General features: G+C 39.3%; 2 protein-coding genes across 4 annotated transcripts in view; one reads left to right on the forward strand and one right to left on the reverse strand.

Annotated features, from left to right (window-relative positions):
- Positions 1-674: 674 nt before the first annotated feature.
- DNAJC10 (DnaJ heat shock protein family (Hsp40) member C10) lies at positions 675-21,516 on the reverse strand. 2 transcript variants are annotated; one of them, XM_046943855.1, is made up of 23 exons: positions 21,456-21,516; positions 20,199-20,543; positions 18,494-18,659; positions 17,244-17,294; positions 16,360-16,442; positions 16,030-16,161; positions 14,949-15,042; positions 14,661-14,738; positions 13,478-13,521; positions 13,031-13,168; positions 11,986-12,075; positions 11,212-11,325; positions 10,347-10,461; positions 9,117-9,244; positions 8,727-8,843; positions 7,910-8,011; positions 7,351-7,506; positions 6,504-6,637; positions 5,038-5,091; positions 4,536-4,683; positions 3,668-3,787; positions 2,372-2,488; positions 675-1,759 (listed from the first exon to the last, which is right to left on the reverse strand). In XM_046943855.1, exons 2-23 carry the CDS (start codon positions 20,397-20,399, stop codon positions 1,748-1,750), a joined length of 2,394 nt encoding a protein of 797 aa, XP_046799811.1. In that variant the 5' UTR covers positions 20,400-20,543; positions 21,456-21,516; the 3' UTR covers positions 675-1,747. The 2 variants fall into 2 exon arrangements, with proteins under 2 accessions (XP_046799811.1, XP_421968.3); XM_421968.7 differs by lacking the exon at positions 21,456-21,516 and adding an exon at positions 20,983-21,087.
- Positions 20,703-21,984, forward strand: part of PDE1A (phosphodiesterase 1A) — a 198,484-nt gene continuing 197,202 nt past the window's right edge. The window contains exon 1 of one of the 2 annotated variants that reach the window (XM_046943860.1): positions 20,703-20,915. Coding sequence is in view for 1 of the 2 variants with exons in the window: in XM_046943857.1 (XP_046799813.1) it covers positions 21,332-21,368 (37 nt within the window). In the remaining variant the exon portion in view is untranslated. Of the gene's footprint in view, positions 20,916-21,014; positions 21,369-21,984 lie in introns of those variants that run through there. The other variant, XM_046943857.1, reaches the window with a different exon arrangement.

Raw genomic sequence — 21,984 nt, forward strand, 5'->3', positions numbered from 1 at the left:
AAGAAAACGGAGTGAGTGAGTTGTTACCTAGATAGATCTGTGAAAGCGATGCAGTTTGTGTGTGGTGAGACGCCGTGTATTTGTTATGCAGTGTTCCACAGCTTCTCTCCCAGGAGAAATCTGACGTGCTGCTTAGATAATTCATTGGGAACTTGCCTTTTACTGAAAACTTGCCATGTCAGCATCATTATCTATGATGTTATGAAGATCATCAGCAATTTCCTGGTAACGCAAACAGTGCTGAGGTATTGCTGGTTTGCCTTCCAGAGTTAGACCTGAAGGTGTGTGCTTACATACTTTTAGTGTTTTGGTTCTTAATGTAACCATGATCAGGATTAGTTTGTATTAAAGTCACCCATTTTTCCTTTTTTGACTGTGACTTGAGTTTTGATGTAGATGATTTGATTTAGATGTGGCAAGTCCAACTTGAATAAGAACAAATGCAGTCTTCTCTTCCTGGCTAATATATTACAGAAGTCCCAAGGGCTATAGGTAACCCTGAATAAGGAGCATTTGAATTTCTCAGAATGTCTAGAATGTTTTCCTTGTATCTATCTCTTGCTGCCTTCTATATAAAATACATTACTTGTAGCTGAAGGTATTTACAAATTTACTAAATACTGTCCTGTGAATATTATGAAGTCAAATCTAAATACACGGCAGAGAGACAAGTCTGACATTCTGAGCAGCATTTTATTGAGAAAAACAAAGGATTTCCATGTGTAACTCCTATTGTCTTCAGTATTTTTGTCAGTTCAGAAGCTATGAAAAATAGTATTCTTCTAAAGAACAGAATTTACACTAAGATGCATGAGGAGACATTCTAATGTACAGTGTTCATTGTTAAATTAAGAAAGGCACTTGCTTTCCTGTTTGCCAAAAGATCTGAAACAAAAAAAACCCCAAAACATCTTTGCAGAGAAAGGAAAAGTGGCAATACCAAAAAAGTTAAATAGGTCCAAAGAATACATTCATACTTAAAAAGACAACAGTAATGTTATGACCTAATAACTTAAACAGATGCTTCTCCAGCGTAATTCAAATTCTGAAAGTTGATGTTTGGAAACGCGGTTGAGTCCTTGATTTAATCTTATTTTTTATTTAAAACAAAACCAACCCCCGAACTTCAATGCCAAACAAGAGCTCTTCCAAGTTAGGTTCATCCTGGCACCGCCAGTGCCACAGTATCATAACGTGCCCAAGGCAGGCACACTGTGTATCAATGAAGCTGTCCTGCTACCCCTTCCTCATTGTATTTTTTCTTAGCAATTTACCAGACAATAACACAGACTTAAAGCAGAGTAATTCTGTCTTTCAACCAGACAATCCCTCATTGTGTTTCTGCACTGCAGAGTGGTTTGAGAGCATTTTCAGCCATAGGCTGAGTGCCACATCCAAGAGTGTTCATAAAGAGAGGAAAACAGTGAATGGGTAGGCAAAAGCAATACGGTCCATGTTTCTGCCATCTCCACTGGCTGAGTAGGAAGAAGGTAGGCTGGTTCATCAGAAGAGGAACGTGCACAGCTCAGCTACAGAAACGGTGAATGCCTTCCCCCAACCTGAAATGCTTTCATCTTTCCACAGTTCAACAGAATTCATATAGGCAGTTACATGTGCCCATGAACTCAAACTAGTTTTCATTTCATTTATCCTGTCATGAATGTAACTGGCTTTATATTTCCTTATGGTGCATCTTCTATATTCACAGCTTTGGAGTATCTTGAGTTCTGTCCACCTCCAGTACCAGTTAGAGCTCATCCTAGTGACGAGAAAGTAAACAACTCAGTTGTGTTAGAAGCACAAAAATCTTCCAGATTATTTTTTTACTTTCATTACTTGATTTTAGCTTTCCCTCTCTCTAGTTTGAGATAAGAACTTATTATCTCAGAGAATGATAATGAGATATAGTAGTAGTAGTAAGAAGTAGTTATCTATTTAAGAAACACTTGTCCAGCTGAGATTTCAGCATAATGCACAAGTGGTAAGAAGTACCTTCTCAGTTAAAATGTCAATCCCAGTCTTAAAATCAGCCTCTGAATTTTGGTGCCTGCCTCCTAAATCTAGTCTAGGGATTGCAGTTAGGAATACAGAGCGTCTCAATCTTTCTTTCTTCAGTGCAGCTGTCCCATGGATACCATAAATTCTAAGTCTTGACAAAGCTGGTATCAGGGAATGCTGTTATTGTAGTATCCGTGGGTGTGAATAACTGAATAGGTAACTGTAACCAAAACAAGACTGGAAGTACAATGTGCCTGGTGCTGCCTGAAGATAATAGGGTGTTTAACACTTCATGGACAAAGAGCAAATGTTAACAGAGTCTATTCTTTAAAATAAGGTATCTCACAAAAGGCACCACAATAAGAATTCTTACCTTATTTCTAGATTTTTTTCTTTTTCCTTTATTTTGAATTGCTTCTAATTTTTCATTCAAGATGTCAGCAATACCTTTTGCATCTCTGCTGTCTATATATTCCCCAAGAACGCTTTTCTTTAAAAATGAAATAAGAGAAAATGAATTAAAAAAAACCTGTGACATGACCCATGCACTGAATAGGGAATTTCCTTACTTTTAGATAAAATTCCAGAGGAGTGGAGGGGGGGCAGACAATGGCTCTGGTAGGCTGATTTATGATTCAGTGATACGTTTTTATCTTTATTTCAACAATGCTAATTCTTTTTTGCAGTAAGAACCACTCCTAGATACAGTTTTTAGAACTATACAAATTTGGTCATTTAGGTTAAGGGAATCTGAAAGAGCTGTTTGCCATTTTCTCTCATTCTTTCAGCTAGGTATTTCGTGTTGGCAACATTAAAAACTCTGCAACTTTTGTTAGATTTCTTGAACGTTGATTACGATGTAGGTCACTACTTGGAGACCTGAAAAGCCATTACTTTTAACCCAGAAAAGTCTTATTGAATTTGATGGAGTTGTGTAAGGATTTCTAGCATTTTGTTGTAAGAGATGGAGGAAAAAAAATATAGTTGAGTTGGCTTAACTATTAGTATACATTGAATGCTTCTCTTTAAGATTGATTACTACACCTAAAGATGACTGCAATTTTCTTGAAATGTAAGAGTAGTCAATTGCTTGTACAAGAATAAAGGCACTTTCCTAGAATTGTCTGAACACTTCAATTTTTAAAAATGTAATTAATCTTTTAATAGATATTAGTCTTAGTCCTTTATAATTGAAGTAGTTTATAAAGGCTTAAGGCAGAAAACAACTAAATATTTTCTACCAATTTTCTGTCTTGTAAGTCAAAATTACAATGAAATACTAATGATTGCAGTGAAAGTGCATTTGCCCTTAGCCACAATGATAACGTCCACATTTCATTTTGAGAGAGACTGCCTGCTTTAGTAGCTAATGCTAGAAGTGGTTTACCAGTGTTTTGTCACTTGTGTTTCCTGTCACTTGAGTCTCCTGCTCAATTAAACCCCAGTTCTGATTAAGTCTCTATTTTAGTTGCTGTTTGATTAACTTACAACTTATTATTTTTCAGTAACACATCACTACTGTATTTTGGGTATTACTAAAATCAATTGCAATTTTATTTCTTGAATATCTAAATTGTGTGCTTATAGAAATAGTCTAAGTTTGATGTGAAATGAAATATATCTACTACCAGTACCTGCCCAGCAGTGTACACGAAGGGAGACAACTTACCTTTGTTCCTTGGTAGGGGTAAAACTTAACAGTAGGGTAGGCTCTGATATCAGCACTTTGGCAGGTCTGACCATATGCCTGACAGTCGACTTTTCCAGCTTTTACTTTTCCTTTAACGGCCTAAAAAGAAATACTTTAATTAGAAACAAGCTTCAAGTTTCCATGTCTGACTACAAGCAGACAATTTGAATAGGCCAGCGGTGCAGCTAAAAATAAGCAAAAGAGGTAGCTCAGATCTTTTAAATAACTCGTAGTCACTCGCTTCATTCTCAGTGTCCCACAGCCTTGTATCAGAAGTTGCCCTACATTCTGCAGAACACGCATTCTTGAATTCAGAGCACAGCAGACCACAGTTCCAAAGGGCCCCCGATCATGGACTGAAGTTTGTCTAAAGGAGGGCCTGTGTGCATGTGTTTGTATAAGGGCCGATTCCCCCTGACAAAGGGAACCTAAAAGGGCAGACTTCTAATGACAGTGTATCTCATATCTCAGTTGTTATGAAAATATGATTAGTGAGGTTTTGATTTGAAGTTACAGCAGACTAGTATGAAAACAGGGAACACCTGACTTAAAAATGGAAATCTCTCACTATCACAAGGGTGAAATGCTGTATTAATTTTTCATCTGTACAAGGACACTAACTGCCTACCTGTAAGATAATAAAAAAAATCTACAGCGAATAATGAACCAAGACAGCAACAGTTAGCCATTTAAAAACTGAAATATTAAGGGCTTTCTCTTCTATAGCTAGAAAGGAGTATGTGATTTTTGGATAATTGCCTAGAAATAGTGTGTTGGCAAGTGATCTTTAGTATTGTAACCACTATTAGTAGAAAAAAGCAATCTGCTAATATAGTTAAAAGCCTACCCTTGCAAGGATCTCAAATTCCGGAGCAAAATTTTGGCAAGGTCCACACCAGGGAGCATAAAAATCAATGACCCAGTGATCTTTCCCATTCAGAACTTTTTCTGTAAAACTCTGAGGAGTCAGGTCTATGGACACTCGTGGTAAATATCTGAGGAAAGGAAGAGTAACAGTCATTATCATCCATTTGGTGCCTCAAACACATATGCAAATTCCACTGAAGTGCAAGAAAAGTGGTTTGGGAATCCCTGCTTTACATGCTGTACTATTAAGGAATCACTTCTCAGAAGTGATCAGTTTTCCAGGAAATGAGTGGACAGAGTAGCAGTATCTCTCTATGCTTTTATAAGCTTTTGATTTAAAAGATGTGGGAACATTAAAATCTTAAGTATTACATACACATCACTGTTTTCTACTTCTTGATTTACATGCAGTTTGGATATAAAATACCAGAAAAAAACCAACCCTATGCAGCTTGGTTGCAAAGTTCAATGCTGTCGCTTACCCTAATGCCCAGCCTCTCAGTGAATATGAATCTCTGTGCCATCCGTTATAGCTGCTGTAAGAGGAAAGCAAGAAGCTGGTTACACCTTGGCTTCGTGTTTTGAAAAAATGAAGTCTTACGTGGATGATGACATAATGAACCTTAAAGCATGCATACATTTCAGAATATATTTCTGCCTTGCTTTCAATTCTGAATTAATAAAGGTCATCTTATTCAAAGATAGAGAATTAAGGAGTAGTAGAACAAAGAAAGGAAAGAAGACAATTCTATATCAAAAGAGTAAGAAATATGGGGGGGAGTGCATGAGCTTTGCTAGCTTAAAGTTTGAATGATCTTTAGTAACAGCTCTGGACTGCAGGCATTAAGAAACATATTAAGGTATTTCAATTTAGTTCTTATATATATTTTTAACTGGTTTTCCTTTATTATAATGAAACTGTTGTTAATTATATGTTTCCCTCAACCTAACAGTAGAAAAGCAAGGCAAACTAGAAACTTTGACAAAGATTTATTATATGGACTGTCAAGGTACTGTTTAGATTGAAATTCCAGAGAAAGTTTATTGTCTGTTAATTTACAGCTTCACAAAGTATTTATCAGTATAGAGGTGCCTGGTGAAAATGTGACCTTTCTTAGGTTAATTTTGTTTAAAGACACATATCCATATTTTTGCAGGAAAAACGTAACTCACCATTATGAATATGGCAAGTAATAGCTACCATTTTTTTTTTCCAAATATGAAGTAAAAACCTGCTTTGAGGAGCAACTTTGTCCAGAAGAATCAAATAAAAGTAAGTAATCCCATGATGAAAACTACTGAAGCCAGGCCTGCTACGTTAGATGTTACAGTGAAGAAGCACTAGTTTGTTATCTGTCAGCATTTTATCAGCTTTTCTGTTTGTGAAAGAATAAGTAAGCCATCTGATATTTCAGACCTGTGGCATGTACCTCCCGAAAGCCCCAGCTCTTCACACAGTACTGTGAAACAAAGGGGACAGGCTCTTTGGCTACATGCCACTTCCCTTAGAATTTTTGGTGGTGTTAGAGAGTGATGTCTCCATACTAAGGATACAATGAATGAGATGATGTACAAAGACAATTTTTTCAATGATGCTAAGGATGGTCAGAACACATTTATACCACATTGTTCTTCGAATCTGCAAATAATTAAGCCTGTTAATATTTTTAGATTCTATGATTTACGTCATCTACTTTGACAGGCTGCTGACCTTAGAAAACTGGCCATTGCTAAACAAGACGAAAGAAAAAGCCATATTCCTGAGTTTCAGTTCAACTTACTCAAATGCAACAGCAAATTAAAATGGCATGTGTTTAAAGGCAACAGTGACTAGGATGAAAATATTATAGAAGCCTATTTTAATAGCTTTTTAACAAACATTTTTTCCATGCATCAGAACATGTGACTTTAGTGTGCAGTCAATCACTTTCTAAACTGAGGTACTTACTAATATTGATGAGCTGTGCTTGATTTTTGAGGAAAGAGTCTTATTTCAGGATATCCCCGAACATTTTCTTGGTGACAAAAAGAGTAGAATTTTTGACAGTCCACACTGCCTACGCTGATTAATCCATTTAACATCTAAGAAAAGAAAAGAAACAATCAAACATGCTAATTGGTACCACCTTTGCAAATAAAAGAACACTGTAGTGACCTTGCAAAAGAAAAGATCCTTCCATACCCAATTAATGTAAGTGGGAAGGATGTAAAATTCAGGTAACTGACCATTGCCGTTAAAGAGCATTGAATTTAACACACATTTTCTTTCAGTGAAGAAACAAGATCTCTGGAAAAATATCTTGCAAGGACAAAAATTAATTAAGATATGTCAGACTAAGTTCTTTAAGTCGTCTTAAGTCAAAACTGGAGCTTTCACCAAGGTCTAGGTGCCATCTTAACAATGACTAATGGGCACAGAGAGTAACTGTGGATAAAGTGGTAAATTATTTCAAGTAATTCTTACCCCATTTATAGAGAAATCTTTAATTTTTCAGATTTTATTTTAAACAAATGCAGAGCTGTTATGTCTGCCAGGTGTTAAGTAGCAAGTAAAGTTAGTTTAAAGTTCCTCACAACCTTGAAAGCACACCTGTATTAACCAGAAGCACTGGATTGCAGAGTTAATGTGCTGACAAACAAACAAACAACTTAGTATCTGGAGCAGTGTAGAACTGGTAGGTTTTGTTCATGATAATAATCACCAGACTTTTTCATCAGCTCACAAATTTAAGACAGCAGTGCTTAATTCCACAGAAGGGAACATAAAAGCAGAACAACATCTGAATGTCACTTACCCTGGCCATTTTTTTCCATTCTGGCATTAAGGCCTGACAAGGTCCACACCAGGGAGCGTAGAAATCAACCATCCAGATTTCCTCTCGTTTTCTTCTCTCAACTAATTCAACAAATGTCTCTGGTGTTAGGGAGATCACTGATGGATTCCTAAGATCCTGTGGCAAAGGCAGTTTATGGATATGTACTTTGCGTAGAAGTTGTCCTGTACCAGCATTTATCACACACTGACTGTATTAAAGTTCTGAGAATGTTCCTCTTTTACTCAAGATAATCCATTCTATGAGGCAGAACTCATTACCGCTGTTCTGCAGATTGGAAAGTATCTTAAGTTATTTGCTACTGATTTGAAAGAAATAGCTTGACAGAGTAGGGAAAAAAATCTATTAAGTTTCAAGTCCCAGACTGCCACTTGCTGTATCACTTCTTACCCAAGGTTTGTTTTCATTCCCAGTCTTAATAGCCTAATTAAAACCAAAATGAATCTTAGTTCTCCAACAAAATGTTTGTGGATAAGCTGCAAGTGTAGCATGATCCCAACCAAGATTATAACTTACGTACCTCTATAAACTCCAAGATCTGCTCAGCAGAGTGATGACCCTCATATTCATGAACGTCAGACTGATTGAACACAACCGTTGTTGGATAAGCTCGAATATTATGCTAACAAAACACAGTAAGAAATTGCAAGGTATTATTAGGTGTCCTGTACTCTCCTTTAATTGCCATTACTAATGATATCTCACAGCTGCTGATCTATCCTTTTTGTGCTATACAACTGCTTAAACTTACATGTGGAGTGGAGTTTGAAACCCGTAAAGAAAAAATGCCAGTTGTATTGAGATGGCACAGTTTGTCCTGAATTTGAAAGCCAGCCTGTAGTTCTACTGCCGTCCTCCACAAAACAGAAATTAATCCACAGGCTTTCTAAGGCTTAACTTAAAGGCTATCTTAGCCTCAGGTGGAGACACTTGTACCATATGAGGAACTGTACTGTATAACATTGAATGCACATGCTTCCAAAATCAGAATTCTTCAGTGTATAAATACACCTAAACGTGTACTTGGAAGTTTTCCCTTTTTTGAAGAGTTTGAAGTGTTTTTAGATGCCCACATTTCTAATATAGATAGAAAGCTTCTAACAGAAGAAGCTCTTATAAACAGTAAGATGTGCTGATGCAGGTACTCTGCCTCCTAAAATGTAGCACTTGCTGGAATTCAGGGAGAGTAAGTCCATTTTTTTTACCCAGATAAATTAATTGAAGCGAAACTAAGCAAATTCAAACATGGAGAAAGGGGAAAGACTTTAAGAACTCATAAAACAGTGTATTGTTACATATAAATTAAAAGAAAAAAACTATAAATTCCTGCAGCTTACCATGTTACAAAGCCCCTCATGGACTGTACAGTCTAGTGTTCCAAATTTAAGCTGACCATAAAGATGTTTTGATGCTTTTCTCAGCTCTGGTAACAAAGCTCGACAAGGAGGACACCACTGGAAAACAAAATGCAAATGAACACAATTGCTTTGCCCTGCAGCTGGCTCTCAAGAGAATGTCAGCTGTTTGAAAAGAATAATATGCTGCTTTGGCAACAAGCTCCACTAAAAATAACAGCCTACACAATCTAGGAAACAGTGCTGCCAGGGAATGAGGAATCACGGTACTGTCTCATAATGCTGAAGGACACCTTCAAGATACTGACAGCATTTTGTTACGTAATTACATAACACTTTTTAAAAAGGATAATGTAGATATTAAATATTTACCGGTGCAAAGAAATCCACGAGCCATGGTTCCTTTTCTTTACCAGGAAAATTCTGAGGTCCCAGCGTGATAACGTGAGAGTTGACACTTTCTTTGGCAAATGCAACAATGTCATACAAGATCTTCTTTCCTTCAAAGAACAATGTAGAAAGGAAATCGTTTTTCCCTATGAAAGGTCTCTTGATATTATGTTGTAAGAAATATTGGATGGAGGTGACTTCTGGCAAAAGTTTTGTGTGCCATCAGCCTTGTAAATAGCGAAACAAAATTCAGAAAAATATCTGTATTGTAGTCCAATATATTTCTCTGATACTATTTATAATTTATGCCATTATGAAAAGATGTAGAAATGCTGTATGTACACAACCTCTTCTCTGCTTTTCTGCAGGAGTAGAAATTGTAGATAGTATACAAAGTTTTTTCCTGAGAGCACGCGTTGAGATGCATGGGACCATCCTTCCCTATCAGATGGGGTTCATCTTTTTCAGGTGGTCAAACAATTTTATTCTCTCTTCTGTAACATTACAGTGCTTAGGTTTTGACTGATTCCTTGCAAGTTGTTTCTGGTAGCTGAGAGGCTGAAGAATCAGAACCTCATCATGCATAATTGCCTTGTGCTGCGTTGTGGATGAAACACCACCACTTGTTGCTAGCTACAGTTTTCTTTCAATCTTTGTTCTTCTTGTACCATTATTTTTTAATCCTTATAGAGGTTCACAGTACCATAGTTACAATCTTTCATGGAACCAAACTAAATGAACGTAAGTGGCAAAGTCTTAATACAGACTTTCTTGAACTGAAATGAGCTACACAAGGAAATGGTTTTAAGTGTAGTGACATGATATCAAATCCAAGTTTTTCAAGTGGCAGCACTGTAGAGCTGGCAGGTTAAGTCTCAAGGAAGTGTGTGCCTTGCAGCACTCTTTGGCTGTCCTACCCAAAATGCAAGCTGTCTTGATCAGCTTCAGAGATTTCATTTCTATGTAAGCATATTGGTGACTTTGACATAGACAAGATAGAAAAAGCAAAGTCCATCTCTTAGTACCTGATGCCTCCTTCTGGGAGAGGAGGGATAAAAAAAAAGTCTACGCAAGGCTACAATAAGGTCAGAGACAAAGAGCAAATATTAAGGCTACAAAACTGTTCCTTTAATAAAGAAGAGCAGTTTGCCAAAGATGGCGTCATCTTGAAGTGATTATGTAATGACTTGGTCTTGCCAAAGTTTCCCTTACCATGATGAATTTCATAATCTTCAATTCCTTTTCCTTTGAACACTGCTAGACACGGCTGATACACATACAGTTTGTTGCAGATGGTTGGAGAGGAAAGACAGTCAAACTTGCCAACCTATTTAACAAAGTGCCATTTTAATTAAGGCATCCAAATTTATAGAGACTAGCATATTCTGGAAGGCAGTAAAAGTTAGGATAAATTCACAATAAAAAAGGTAAAAACATGGACAAGTAGTAGCCTTTTTAGAAGTAACAGCTCTTAAGACAATCTTACGTCTATGATGTTTGAGCAAAACTATCACAGCTATATTAGGCTGTTCTGCTAATTTCAAATTTAAAGGTCAAAACAGAAAGACACCTAAAAGAATCTCTCTTACCTTCTCCAAGGAAGCAGAAAGACAGCTGAAATAAATTACACTAGAATTCTCCTAGTCAGCGCAATGATTTTTTGAAATCCACAGCTTATAAAGTAACACAATCCATACGTCTTCAGTACAAAGACTGAATTTGCTTTCCCTTTGTTAAGATGACTTTCAAGATAACGATAGAGGTTTTTGAATAATACAGTTTTGCATACGTCAATTTCATGCTGAAGCTTTAACTTTTGATTGTTAACTGAATGAGATCTGCAGCAATGTTTGCTGTGAAAGAAAGGATTTAAAATAGAATCTTTCCTAACTACTTTTAAATGATTTAGATAGGATGGAAAACTTCACCGCTCGCTTTAATTTAAAAACATCGCTACTCATCTACCATACTAACAGCATCTCTCTTCAGTACCAGAGGTGGCAGTAACAAATCATACTGACCAACTCATTCTCTGAATACAAACGGAGGGCAGTACTGGGTAAGTGAGCAGTCTTACCTGAATATGTTCGTCTTTAAGTAAAAATTTAAGTTTCTTAAATTCCTGTACACTTGATTTGTCATTTTCCCCAAACTGGAAGAAAAGCAGCCATCTGTGGTGAGCTAGGTGGTCCTTTAAAGCGGGGAAAAAACATTATTCCTAACTTACAATGATTTACAGATTCTTTGTTTTAGAAAGACAGATACCCAATTATTCACTCGGTCTCTACGTGACCTCTTCCCACACTCAAATTCTTTCAATTAGTCCTCCACTAAACTTCCTTCTACTAAGTCATAAGTGAAAAGAGGCAAAGAAATCTAAAAACATGATAGCTACCTGTTACTCTCTGTACTTCTTGTTTCCATTACATTTTCTGTTGTGGATCAGTCTGCTACAACTACAAGTGTCAGAAGAGCCAGGCTGCCCTCCCCTCCCTCCTGCCACATACAACCAAGCTGTAGTTGATTTTGAAGTAGATTTTAACCAGAAAGTTACTGTTGTGAGTTCCAATGGCAATTGCCATGGTTTTCTATTGTCTTACTATCTATCTATCTATATTCAAATAAAAATATCCACACGCATACCCCGCTACTTTTGTTAAGCTAACTTACAGAAGTAAATTGTTGACAAAAAATGTTAAATAATTTGGTTATAGGGGAAAAAAAAGATAGGATTTTTATCTACATCAGTACTAGACTAGCACAGCAACTGTGATACTCTAAAATGTTAAAGTAACAGGGGATGACATTACTTAGAGATACTGTAAACGTGGGTGTTTTGTTTTAAATTTACCTCTAATGATGTTGCAGAGATGATTTCAAAGTCAGGCAGATGCTTCATGACTTCCTGATATATTTCTCTGGCATCCAAGGAGTTAAGAAACTGGGAAGGAAAGTGAACTGCTGATTATAAAGAACTACTAACATCAACCTCATTTATCAATGATTAGTACTAAAGTGTCAGCAAATTTATTCTGATTTGCTCTTTTCCATCAACTGAAAAGTACAGTCTATGACCATATTTGATCAACTTGTTTTTCATATATATAATTTCATAACAGTGTTCTCAGACAACTGCTCTTTAGCTTGTTTTCCCACAGCGTTTCTCTCAAGATACTGAATTTTGTCAGAATGGGTAATTTCCTCCTATTAAGCATACAGACAACAGTAGCAGTAGTACAGTAACAAGCCATACTTTATACCAACGAATGTCTCCCATCGCTTAGAGGAGTTAAAGCTGCCATACAAAGGTAGGAGGAGGTCGCAGCACTAAAATAGAGCTGAACAGCATAATCCCTACTGACAGACAGCATAGGAGTACTTTCATTACGTGTGTCAGCACTCTGTTCAGAAAAGCATATCTCCCAGTTGTGATACTTAGGGCATACTCTTCCTGGAGGAAAAACTCGGGGCGTGTGGGAAACCTCCTAACCTTGCCCAGGACAGCTGGAGAGCAGCTTCAGGACTAGCTCTTGGGCCTGTCACAAAGCACATCCCACCCTCTGGATTCCCATAGCCACTCTGTGAGGCTCCAGCAGATGTGGCTCAGCAGGGCTATGGGCTGGTGCTACTTGCACCACGCTCTCCTCCACTCCCCCTGCACACCAGTAAGCTGCAGACTACTCCAGGGATCCCTGCCTTAGAAACCAAGTGGGATACAAACTCGCAGGATACACAAGCTTAGAAGACAACAATTAAACAAAGAAACAGAAAAACAACACTTCCATGCTGTCCTTTCAGTTGTTTATAAGCAATCTGGACATCATTTATGCGTTCCTTTGTCATTGCCATTGCCTTAACTTATCTAAATACAGAATTTTTTTAGAAACAACTCGTACCAAAACACCTCCTTTCTCTTTGTTATTTATGGTGGCTCCAGGTGGAAAGTATGCTGTAGTACTAGATGAGATATCTAAATTATCACAAAGCTCACCCTGAGTGCCACAGTCCATCCAGCCTACATTAGCAAGACCTTCCTGTAATTAAAAAAAAAGAAAAGAAAACACCCGGGAAGACATCACAAAAAAAAACAGGAATAGTATCTTTAAATTTCAGGTTCAGAAATACTACTGAAAATCCCAACAAAATTTGTTACATACAACATTTAGAAAATGGAAGGAGATCACATTGTCACGTATCACTTAATATTAACTCAATACATTTTTAAAGAGCCACATAAAATGTGAAAATAATTCCAATAGTTACAAGGTCAAAATATTTAACTGTTCTGAAAATCAACACTAAACACAACACAGGTAATGCTTTCAAAATGAAACGCTGCTTACCAACATGCCAGCAAGCTTAAGACGTGTTTGGTAACTCAAGCAATCTGCAAAAGAAAAGTCATTTATTTGCAAACATAAGACTTCAGATTATTAACTCACCGTAACTACTCTTGTCTGGAATTACCCCTTTCTCCCTTACAAAGGTAACCCCTTCAAAAGACATGCTTCCTGGCTAGTCGTGAAGTATTTCAGTGACCAAGCTGTAACGTCCAGTAATGGACAACCAATGGTTGTCTACTGTAAGTTTAGAGTAATATGAATAGCATTCTTGTTTCATCAAGAAATCTCCATTTTAAAAGTTCATTTAAAGTGTTTGTTTGCTGTACTAGGACACTTAAATAATGATATCAGAAGAAATTTTAATAAAAGTAATGAAAACCATAGATATATACTGCTTCGGAATGAGATTTAAATGAAAATATAGAATCCCTATGATTAAAATGATAACAACTCACTGTAATATATTTATTACATGCTCAAATAATCCATCTAGACTTAGTTTGAGTAGTTTAATTTTCCTTTACTAAGATGACCTTTCATCCTCACTTTAACTGGACCAAAGCTGAAAACGTAATGACAAAAGGATTACAACTCGAAATGAAACTGTTTACAAATGTAAGTCACACTGCAACTCTGATTATTTATTTTTCAGAACAAAGGTCTCTTCATAGGACTGAGAAATCTTTATTTGTCAAAGGTGTAGCAAATTTCCTTAGCTCTATCAGCAAACCCAGGCAGCTTTCTCCTGCTGTATCTAATACTGATCCCAAGAGAGTCCATGACATTCAGCTCATTTTTAGGTATTGGCAGTTTAAGGTGGAGGATGCATCCTTTCTTCCGGTCAGGTACCATGATAAGCCAGCATGCAGTATCTGTCATTTGACCTAGAGCTGGAAACTCAAGTCAGAGACCTTTTCTGCCTGTTTGCTTCCTGAGGGGTGGTGCTTGAGTGCTGTTTTAATGACTCACATGACATTACAGAAGCACAACACCATAACCTTTCTATTCACGTTCCTTTTGCGAAAATGCCTGTAGAATGAAGCTTAAATGACCCCACAGCCCAAACTGCGGTTATCTAAGATGGTGAACAAATTTATCCTTCATTAGAAGCAGAAGGGATCATGCCATTGTCAACAAGAACAGTTTTTCCTGTTTGCCTTTTTGATGAGTATAATACACCTACCCCCACGTTCAGCACAGAAGGTGATCAACCAACCGAGGCCAGAAGCAAATGAAGTCTCAATGGCATTTACAAAATTTCCTAAGAATGAAACAATTTGCATCAGTTTGTGACTGGTTTCAGTATAAACCGAAACAAGCAGCTTTTATATTAAGTACAGTAAACACTATTTTTAATCTCAAAAGTAACAGCAAAGTTGACAGATTTTGTTTTACACCTCACTTCTGCCATCTTTTACAGTGTAAAAGCAATTTCAAGAGCAGCACCCCAAGCAAAATACGTGAATATTACCTGCCCACAGCTCAGTGACTGTGCTTGTGACATACTGCATGGCAAAGTTCTTTAAGCTCTCTTTTGACCTGTCTCCATAGTATTTCACAGGTTGCTACAGAAGACAAAGAACAATGTATTTTATAAACTTTATTTGCTGACTTCATATACAGTTTATATACACACACACACACACGCACATATACCAGTGCTTTTGTTAACAGTATTTATGCAACTGTCAGACTCGTTTTTCCCTCCCCTGTCTAGAAGATTTTAGCTGTGTTCTTCTTCTCTCATATTGACACGTTTGGAATTTAACCTTTATTTAAATTTTGTAATGTGATTTCCTCTCAAGTCAGGCAACACAAGGGATAACTACATCTTAGAAGTGTCAGCTCCCAACAACTGTGTTTTTATTTAAATAAAAATTAAAATTGTGCATATGCTAAATGGACTGACACAGCAATCTCTGAACTCAACCTCTCAAATCTTAACATTGTCAAAACATACCCAACGATGCAAGTGCAATTTGCATGCAACTCTTGGCACCACTGCTTAACAGGCAGTTACAAAGCACAGCGTGCACAATTCCTCCTGGTGTGCAGGAAGACTTGGGGAAGCAATTTCCAGGTTTCTTTAGGTATGTGATCATAGACACAGATTGTTCTTTTACTATTGGAAGGGACTTCTAACGTACAAACAGAAGCTGTCAAAGGGTTCAAACTCATTGCTTTGCTGCTGCACCACCAATGAGAGTACCTTCCCAAATCAGAAGTTTCCTTCTGCACAGCAAGGCAGTTGTTTTTTAAAGAAAAGATCAGAAGTTTACCGTGGAAGAGCAGAATGATTCAAGGCATACAAAAACAAACCAAGAACAACAAGGCTCACAAAAAAAAACAACCAGAGAACTCACAGTTCTTTGAAATGAAATGTGTACAGAAGTTAGCTATCTAAATTTTAACCACAATGAAGGAAGAGGAAAAATTAATTTCTTACAAGGAAATTAGACAAATGGAAAGCTATATAGAAATATATGAATTAACAAGAAATACTCGTCCAGATTTCAATCCTTCTAAAAAATGCCTGAAGTTTTATCACTTACCATTCCAGTTTTGAAAACATACAGACTGGGGTAGCTGTTAATCCCTTTAATTCGACACAGCATTCTGTTATCTCCACAGTTGACAGCTCCAATGCGTATTACTCCATCCATCTCTTTAGCAAACTCCCTCCACTAGAAAAAAGAAAGAAGAAAAAAAGGCCTATTTCCCTATAAAGAAATAATGAAAAAGATCAGCATCTTTTTTTTTTTCCCTGGATCTTGGAATTGTTTTCCACTTCAGCATAAAAATCCACCTCAGTTAAGTTTTATGCCGAGTAATGACAAAGTTGAGGGAGTGCACTTTGAGGGCTTTGTGCTCGCTATACACACCGTAGGTGCCAAGTCGTGGCAGTGGGAACACCGAGGAGAATAGAAGTTGACAAACCACAGCTCTCCGGAGTTAACAGCGGCATCTAGATGGAGAGAAAATTGTAACTAAGTAATAACTACATGCAGGTATGGGTATCTCAAATGTACACTGTATCTATACTGTTTTCCTGAAAGCTGAATGAAGTGTTTCCTGATGTCAGACACAAGCCAGTAACAGTAACTCGGATTGGATACAGATTCCATCTCACTTGCACAGTCACCACTGTAGGCAAGAGAATTTGTTCTGCGGAGGGTATCACCACCCTGAATTTCAACATGACTTCTATTGAGAGTAAACATACTCTTTCCCGATCAGCCTAGCTGAAATGTTTGCTACTGGGAGACTGGTTACCTTAACAACAAAGCACAACTGCTAAAACAACTTTACACAATCAAACTTTCCACTTCCTTATGATCCTTTGCTTCTTCTTAGGGTTCCACAAGGCAAGGGCTTTAGGTAGAAATCCTGTCTAATAGCTCAGAATGCAACATGATCAGCTGATGGTAACAAGAAAAATAATAGGAAAGGTAATGACTGCTCTCACTAATAAAACAACAGCAACAAAAGACACGTGCACATGCACTTGAATTACATGCCTTTCAGTCTGCATCTGTGAACATCGTTTTTGTAGCGAGTTTTTTAAGGTATGTTTTTCTATATTAAGATGTCCTCACAAGCACGAAAATTAAGTCATGTAATTTCCTCTTACAGATCTCACAAAACAAATTCAACCATTTATAGATACCGATCAGGTATATTAGTCTATAGATATACACGTCAGAACATATAAACTGTTCCTTTGGGCTGTCAGACTGTCAAGCTAAGATACTGATTTGAAACTTACCAAATTCTCCTCGATCCAATGTTATAATTTCAGGATCATCATCATAAATACCTATTAAAAGAACGACAATATTTTTAATTTTTGCTTTTTTTTTCTTAATGAAGAGACAAATCCACGAGGCAAGAAACCAAAAACAGTACGTGTAAATTGAAACAGTAATTGGCAGAGAGTTTTTATGACTAAGCTATATTTATTTAGCAATGCATCACCTCAGTTTACTCTCACACAAACTGCTGTGCTACTGAAGCCACAGTGGGAACAGAAAATTTCTTTTGGTGTTTTAGTAGATCAGTCACTGAGCAAAGAAAAGCTGAACTGCTGCTTCCTATCAGCAGTGGGCTTTTAGGTGACAGCTCAGGTGTTACACACAGCAGGTGTATTACAAAGTGCATCAGCTAGTTGCTAGACTGCAATTCACAAAGCTCCAGCTCTCAGTTGAGAGCCCTACTTGTAATATCTGGAAGCTTTATCTTCCTCTCTCAGCCTCTGGTTATCTCAGCTGTGTAGAACTAATAGAACAGGTGGGTGCAGTGGAATAAGGTGCAGAAAGTTAGAACAGCAGCTTTCTTGAAAGCCCAACACTCCTACCTAGAACAACATCACAACTGTCCTCCTACTTCAAGTACTTGAGAAAGCCAGAAAAGAGATAGCAGCAGTGAACACTGAGACACCATTATGTTATGCTGGTATGGACACAGAACCTGGCATGCTGAGACCCCGCTGCACGTGAGGTACACAGGGATAGCCTACCCATCAGTGACAGGAGAAATTAACCTCCGCAGTTGACAAGCTGTTTTTTGTATTACTATCTGTGCACATATCTGTTGCACACACTCACCACATCTACACAGAAGCATCTGCATTTATACCAATACGTATATAAATAAACCATTAGAAACGACTGGTTAATATAGGCATACCAGGATACTGTTTGTCGATCAAGTAGTGCAACTTCAGACAAAAACAGTTACTTAAGTCTGTTTATCTGAAGAAATTTTAGAGCAATTTTCATTTTTCCGGTGCTGGATGCCTCCGGTTTATTCAGTTTCAGCTTGCACAGACTTCTTTTATTTTTTAAGAGATGGGAACACATTCCATCAATCCACACCAGAAAAAAAGGAATAGTTCATCTCTGCCTTTGTGGAGGGGATGCACCAAATAGTTCTGGTGTAGAAAGATTACCGCACAACTGAACACTGCTTTTACTTGTGATTATTTCAAACAAATCCCAGGCACACCTCCTAACTTACCAAAATCATAGCGGTAATAGTGCCAGCTTTCGTAACGGCCTCCTTGCTGCTGATCTTCGAGACCTTTCTCCCCGTATTTATCGTACTTCTTCCGTAGATCTTCATCTTTAAGTACTTCATAGGCTCTATTTATTTTCAAAAAATTGTCATGGGCATTTGGATCATTCTATTTAAGGGAAAGCTATAATTAGTAGGTAAATAGTAAGCCACATTGTACACATAATGCTGAGAAAATAACCTCTGGAAATATTTTAGTATCCCTACTAAAGCAAAAGTGCAGCAAAAGCTGACACTACACAGTGGTGTCTACGAATACTACAATGAAGTTCTCCTTTCCTAAAGCCCAGTGCATCTTCTTCTAATTTCCTCATCCTCATCACAAAGGCACCAACTGAAATACAAAGCCACGTGGTATGGAGCTGTAACGTTCTCCACAGTGATGCCTATTCTTTCAGCTTTCCCAACTTTTGTTTGATCCTGTTCAAGTTTTATTCTCTTGAAAAGATGACACACAATGCACTGGGCGGAGAAGCAGGAGCACACATGCACGTTCAGCAGGCCTCTTCCAACAAGCAATGTGCCAGCAGTGCATCTCCCACAGGAAGTTATTTTGTATTTCCGAACTCAATAGATTCACTGAGTTGTTCTGGTATGAGGACTTACCGAAATTATACACCAAAACTCAAAGCGGCAGCAGAGAAACAGAATGTATCTTGTTTCACAATGAAACAAACAGAACGACGACTTCCTACTTCCCTGATTACCTTTTCTACTTCCCCATAATCCCTACTCATTTGGTTTGAAAATCTGTGCTATCTCTGGGCCTGCAAGGCACATTGGTGTCTTCTGAGGCTCTGTGCCATTGCACATACTTTTAAAGAGCCAAACCCTCATCTTTCCCATGAATTTTTCATTATTTCAGGAAAAGAAACACCAAACAAATGAACAGTAATTAACTTCTTAAAAGTAATTTTTTTTTTCTATTTTGGAAAACATAGCAGCACTGAACCATTCCCAGTCATCTTTCTCTAGTCATTCTACAGCTCCTTTTTAATTGTCCTTGTTACACTCAGGTGGTCCTACAACTTCTGCTTTGTCTTACTTGACACTTGGGAGACTGCTGCTTCAAGACAGGCTGCTGTTGGATGCTATCTGGATGAGACTTACCAGCAGAGCAACAGTAAGCTTCCTTAAGCTAAACAGAAACTCATCAGTTTACCAACAAGGTAATATGGTGCAAATGTAGGTTTTCTTGTACTTTACAAAAACAGAACTGAGAATTAAATGATCCTGTCTTTTTTCCTACAGCACTTTAATGCGATCCAAATGACAATGCAACCCCACATTGGCAACACACTGGAACAGGTTGCCCAAGGAGGTTGTGGATGCCCCATCCCTGGAGGCATTCAAGGCCAGGCTGGATGTGGCTCTGGGCAGCCTAGTCTAGTGATTGGCGACCCTGCACATAGTAGGGAGGTTGAAACTCGATGATCATTATGGTCCTTTTCAACCCAGGCCATTCTATGATTCTAGGATTACTAGTCTACCCTTATGCATAAACCTTTTCTGCAGAAAATCTGAGCTAAACCATGTTACAAGGTGGTACATCACAAGAATAGATAAACATTTCAGATAAAATAAGTCATTGTTCAAACATTAAAATCCATTAACTCAACAACGCTGACCTGCTGAGGACATAACTTACCTGATTTTTATCAGGGTGTAACTTCAGTGCCAGCTTTTTGAATGCCTGTCTTATTTCTCTGCTACTTGCTTCTTTGGATACTCCGAGTAAACTATAGTAGTCCTGATCAGTGCACACAAGAACCATTACACATACTAAAACCACTAGTAAGGACCTTCTGAAAGATGTAGGATAATCTCCTTTGGACAACAAGAACTCCATTGTGGAGCCTTTGGGAAGTTTATGAGTTCTGATGCGAACGGGCGCTGAGAAGAGCCTCCAGTGATCCTGTGGAGCTGAGGGACAGAGCAGCACTCCTGAGGGCCCTCTTCAGAGCTCTGGCTGCCCTACTTCACGGCATGAGTCCTGCAAGAATTACGGGCTATGAAAAACAGGGAGGAAAAGGGTACGTTTTCCAACTCGCTCAGTAAATTCATACGAGTACTGAGCTGCACCGCTCTGCACCTGAACGCCGAATTTGTTGATGGCTCACCGCCTGCTGGCTGACCACACAACCAGCAGACCATCCCTTCCCCGTGCATCACCGAGGTGATCGGCCGCAGCTGCACCCGGCGGGCAGCTCACACCACACAGCAGCCCCTCGCGCCGCATTTAAGCGCGTGCTTCCAGCAGCCGCCTTCCCCTCGCGCCCATCTGCGGGGCCGCCTCTCCCTCAGCGTAGAGACGCGCGGGCCGCACCGCAGACGCGGGAGAGCCGCCCGCCCGGCAAGGCCGCAGGTAACGGGGCGGCGGAGCGCGGCCGGGCGGGGTTACTGGGAGGCCCCGGGAGCGGAGCAGCTCTTACCGGCGGCGGCGGCAGCTCGGCGGCTCGGAGCGGAGAGAGCCGCAGAAGGGAGCGGAGCGGGCCGGGCGCGAGGCAGCATGGGAGGCGGCACCTCCACCCGGCGCCGGGCGGAAGGGCGGCCCGCGCGGGGATCCGGCTGGGGGCCGGCGGCGGGCGGGGCGGCTCCGGGACTGACGTGGCGCCGCGGCCGCCTCGGGCGGTGCTCGGCTCCACCCCTCCGGGCGCTCCCGGTCCGGCCGCCCTGAGGGGCCGTAGGGCGGGTCGGGCGCGTGGCTGTGCGCGAGGCGCTCCGTGCCTTCCCGCCTCAGCGAGAGCGGGAAAAGAGCCGGAGGGCGGCGGGAAGGAGCGGATGGTCGCTCACCTCCGTCACGGGCGCAGCATGCTCGGTTAGGGCAAATTAATGTCATTTATTTGTAACTTATAACCGTAGAGCAATGAGAGCTAAAGCCAAACTAGAAACACCCTCCTCCTACCCGTGTTTTGTACCCAAGCGCTACCGCTCCTCCCGAGCAGCGCAGGCGGGCGGGGCTGCGGGTCCGTAGCGCTTCGGCTGCACCGCTCCTCCCTCACAGCGCCGCTCCTCCGGCGCGGGCGGTGCCCACACAGCGGCAGCTCCTCAGCTCGCGTCCACCCGCAGGAGCGCTGAAGGGGCGTTGTTGGAGACGGATTGGCTCATCCTGTTGGCTTATGTAAACAAGCTTTTCCGTTGTGAAAAGATGGGGGCAAAAAAAAAAAAGCAGTTTGTCCATCAAAGAAAAAATAGAATACTACAGTGAGATAACCTCAGGTGTCAGGTACTACAGCACCTGAGAAATTAGTTTCTAATTTTCGCGCTATTACAAACTTACAGAAATCAAAACATACACAAAAAACCTGAAACATTTTGCGTTTCTTCCCTAAATGATTTGTCACAAAGATTGAAGAGCAGCTCTCCCTTGTTCTTATTTTCCAATTATCAGAATTTAAATGATGCTTTAAGTTACATATTTAAATGCCACTCAC

This window comes from Gallus gallus, chromosome 7, assembly GCF_016699485.2.
Source record: "Gallus gallus isolate bGalGal1 chromosome 7, bGalGal1.mat.broiler.GRCg7b, whole genome shotgun sequence".
Classification (NCBI taxonomy): Eukaryota; Metazoa; Chordata; class Aves; order Galliformes; family Phasianidae; genus Gallus; species Gallus gallus.

Excerpts from the sequence above, each read along its gene's own strand:
- DNAJC10 (XM_046943855.1), bottom strand. The coding sequence starts at position 20,399 with ATGGAGTTCTTGTTGTCCAAAGGAGATTATCCTACATCTTTCAGAAGG. Across the intron at positions 15,043-16,029 it reads ATGTTTTCAAAACTGGAATG|CAACCTGTGAAATACTATGG; the intron begins GTAAGTGATAAA and ends TGTCTTCTGTAG. Across the intron at positions 4,684-5,037 it reads CTGAGAGGCTGGGCATTAGG|ATATTTACCACGAGTGTCCA; the intron begins GTAAGCGACAGC and ends TCCTTTCCTCAG.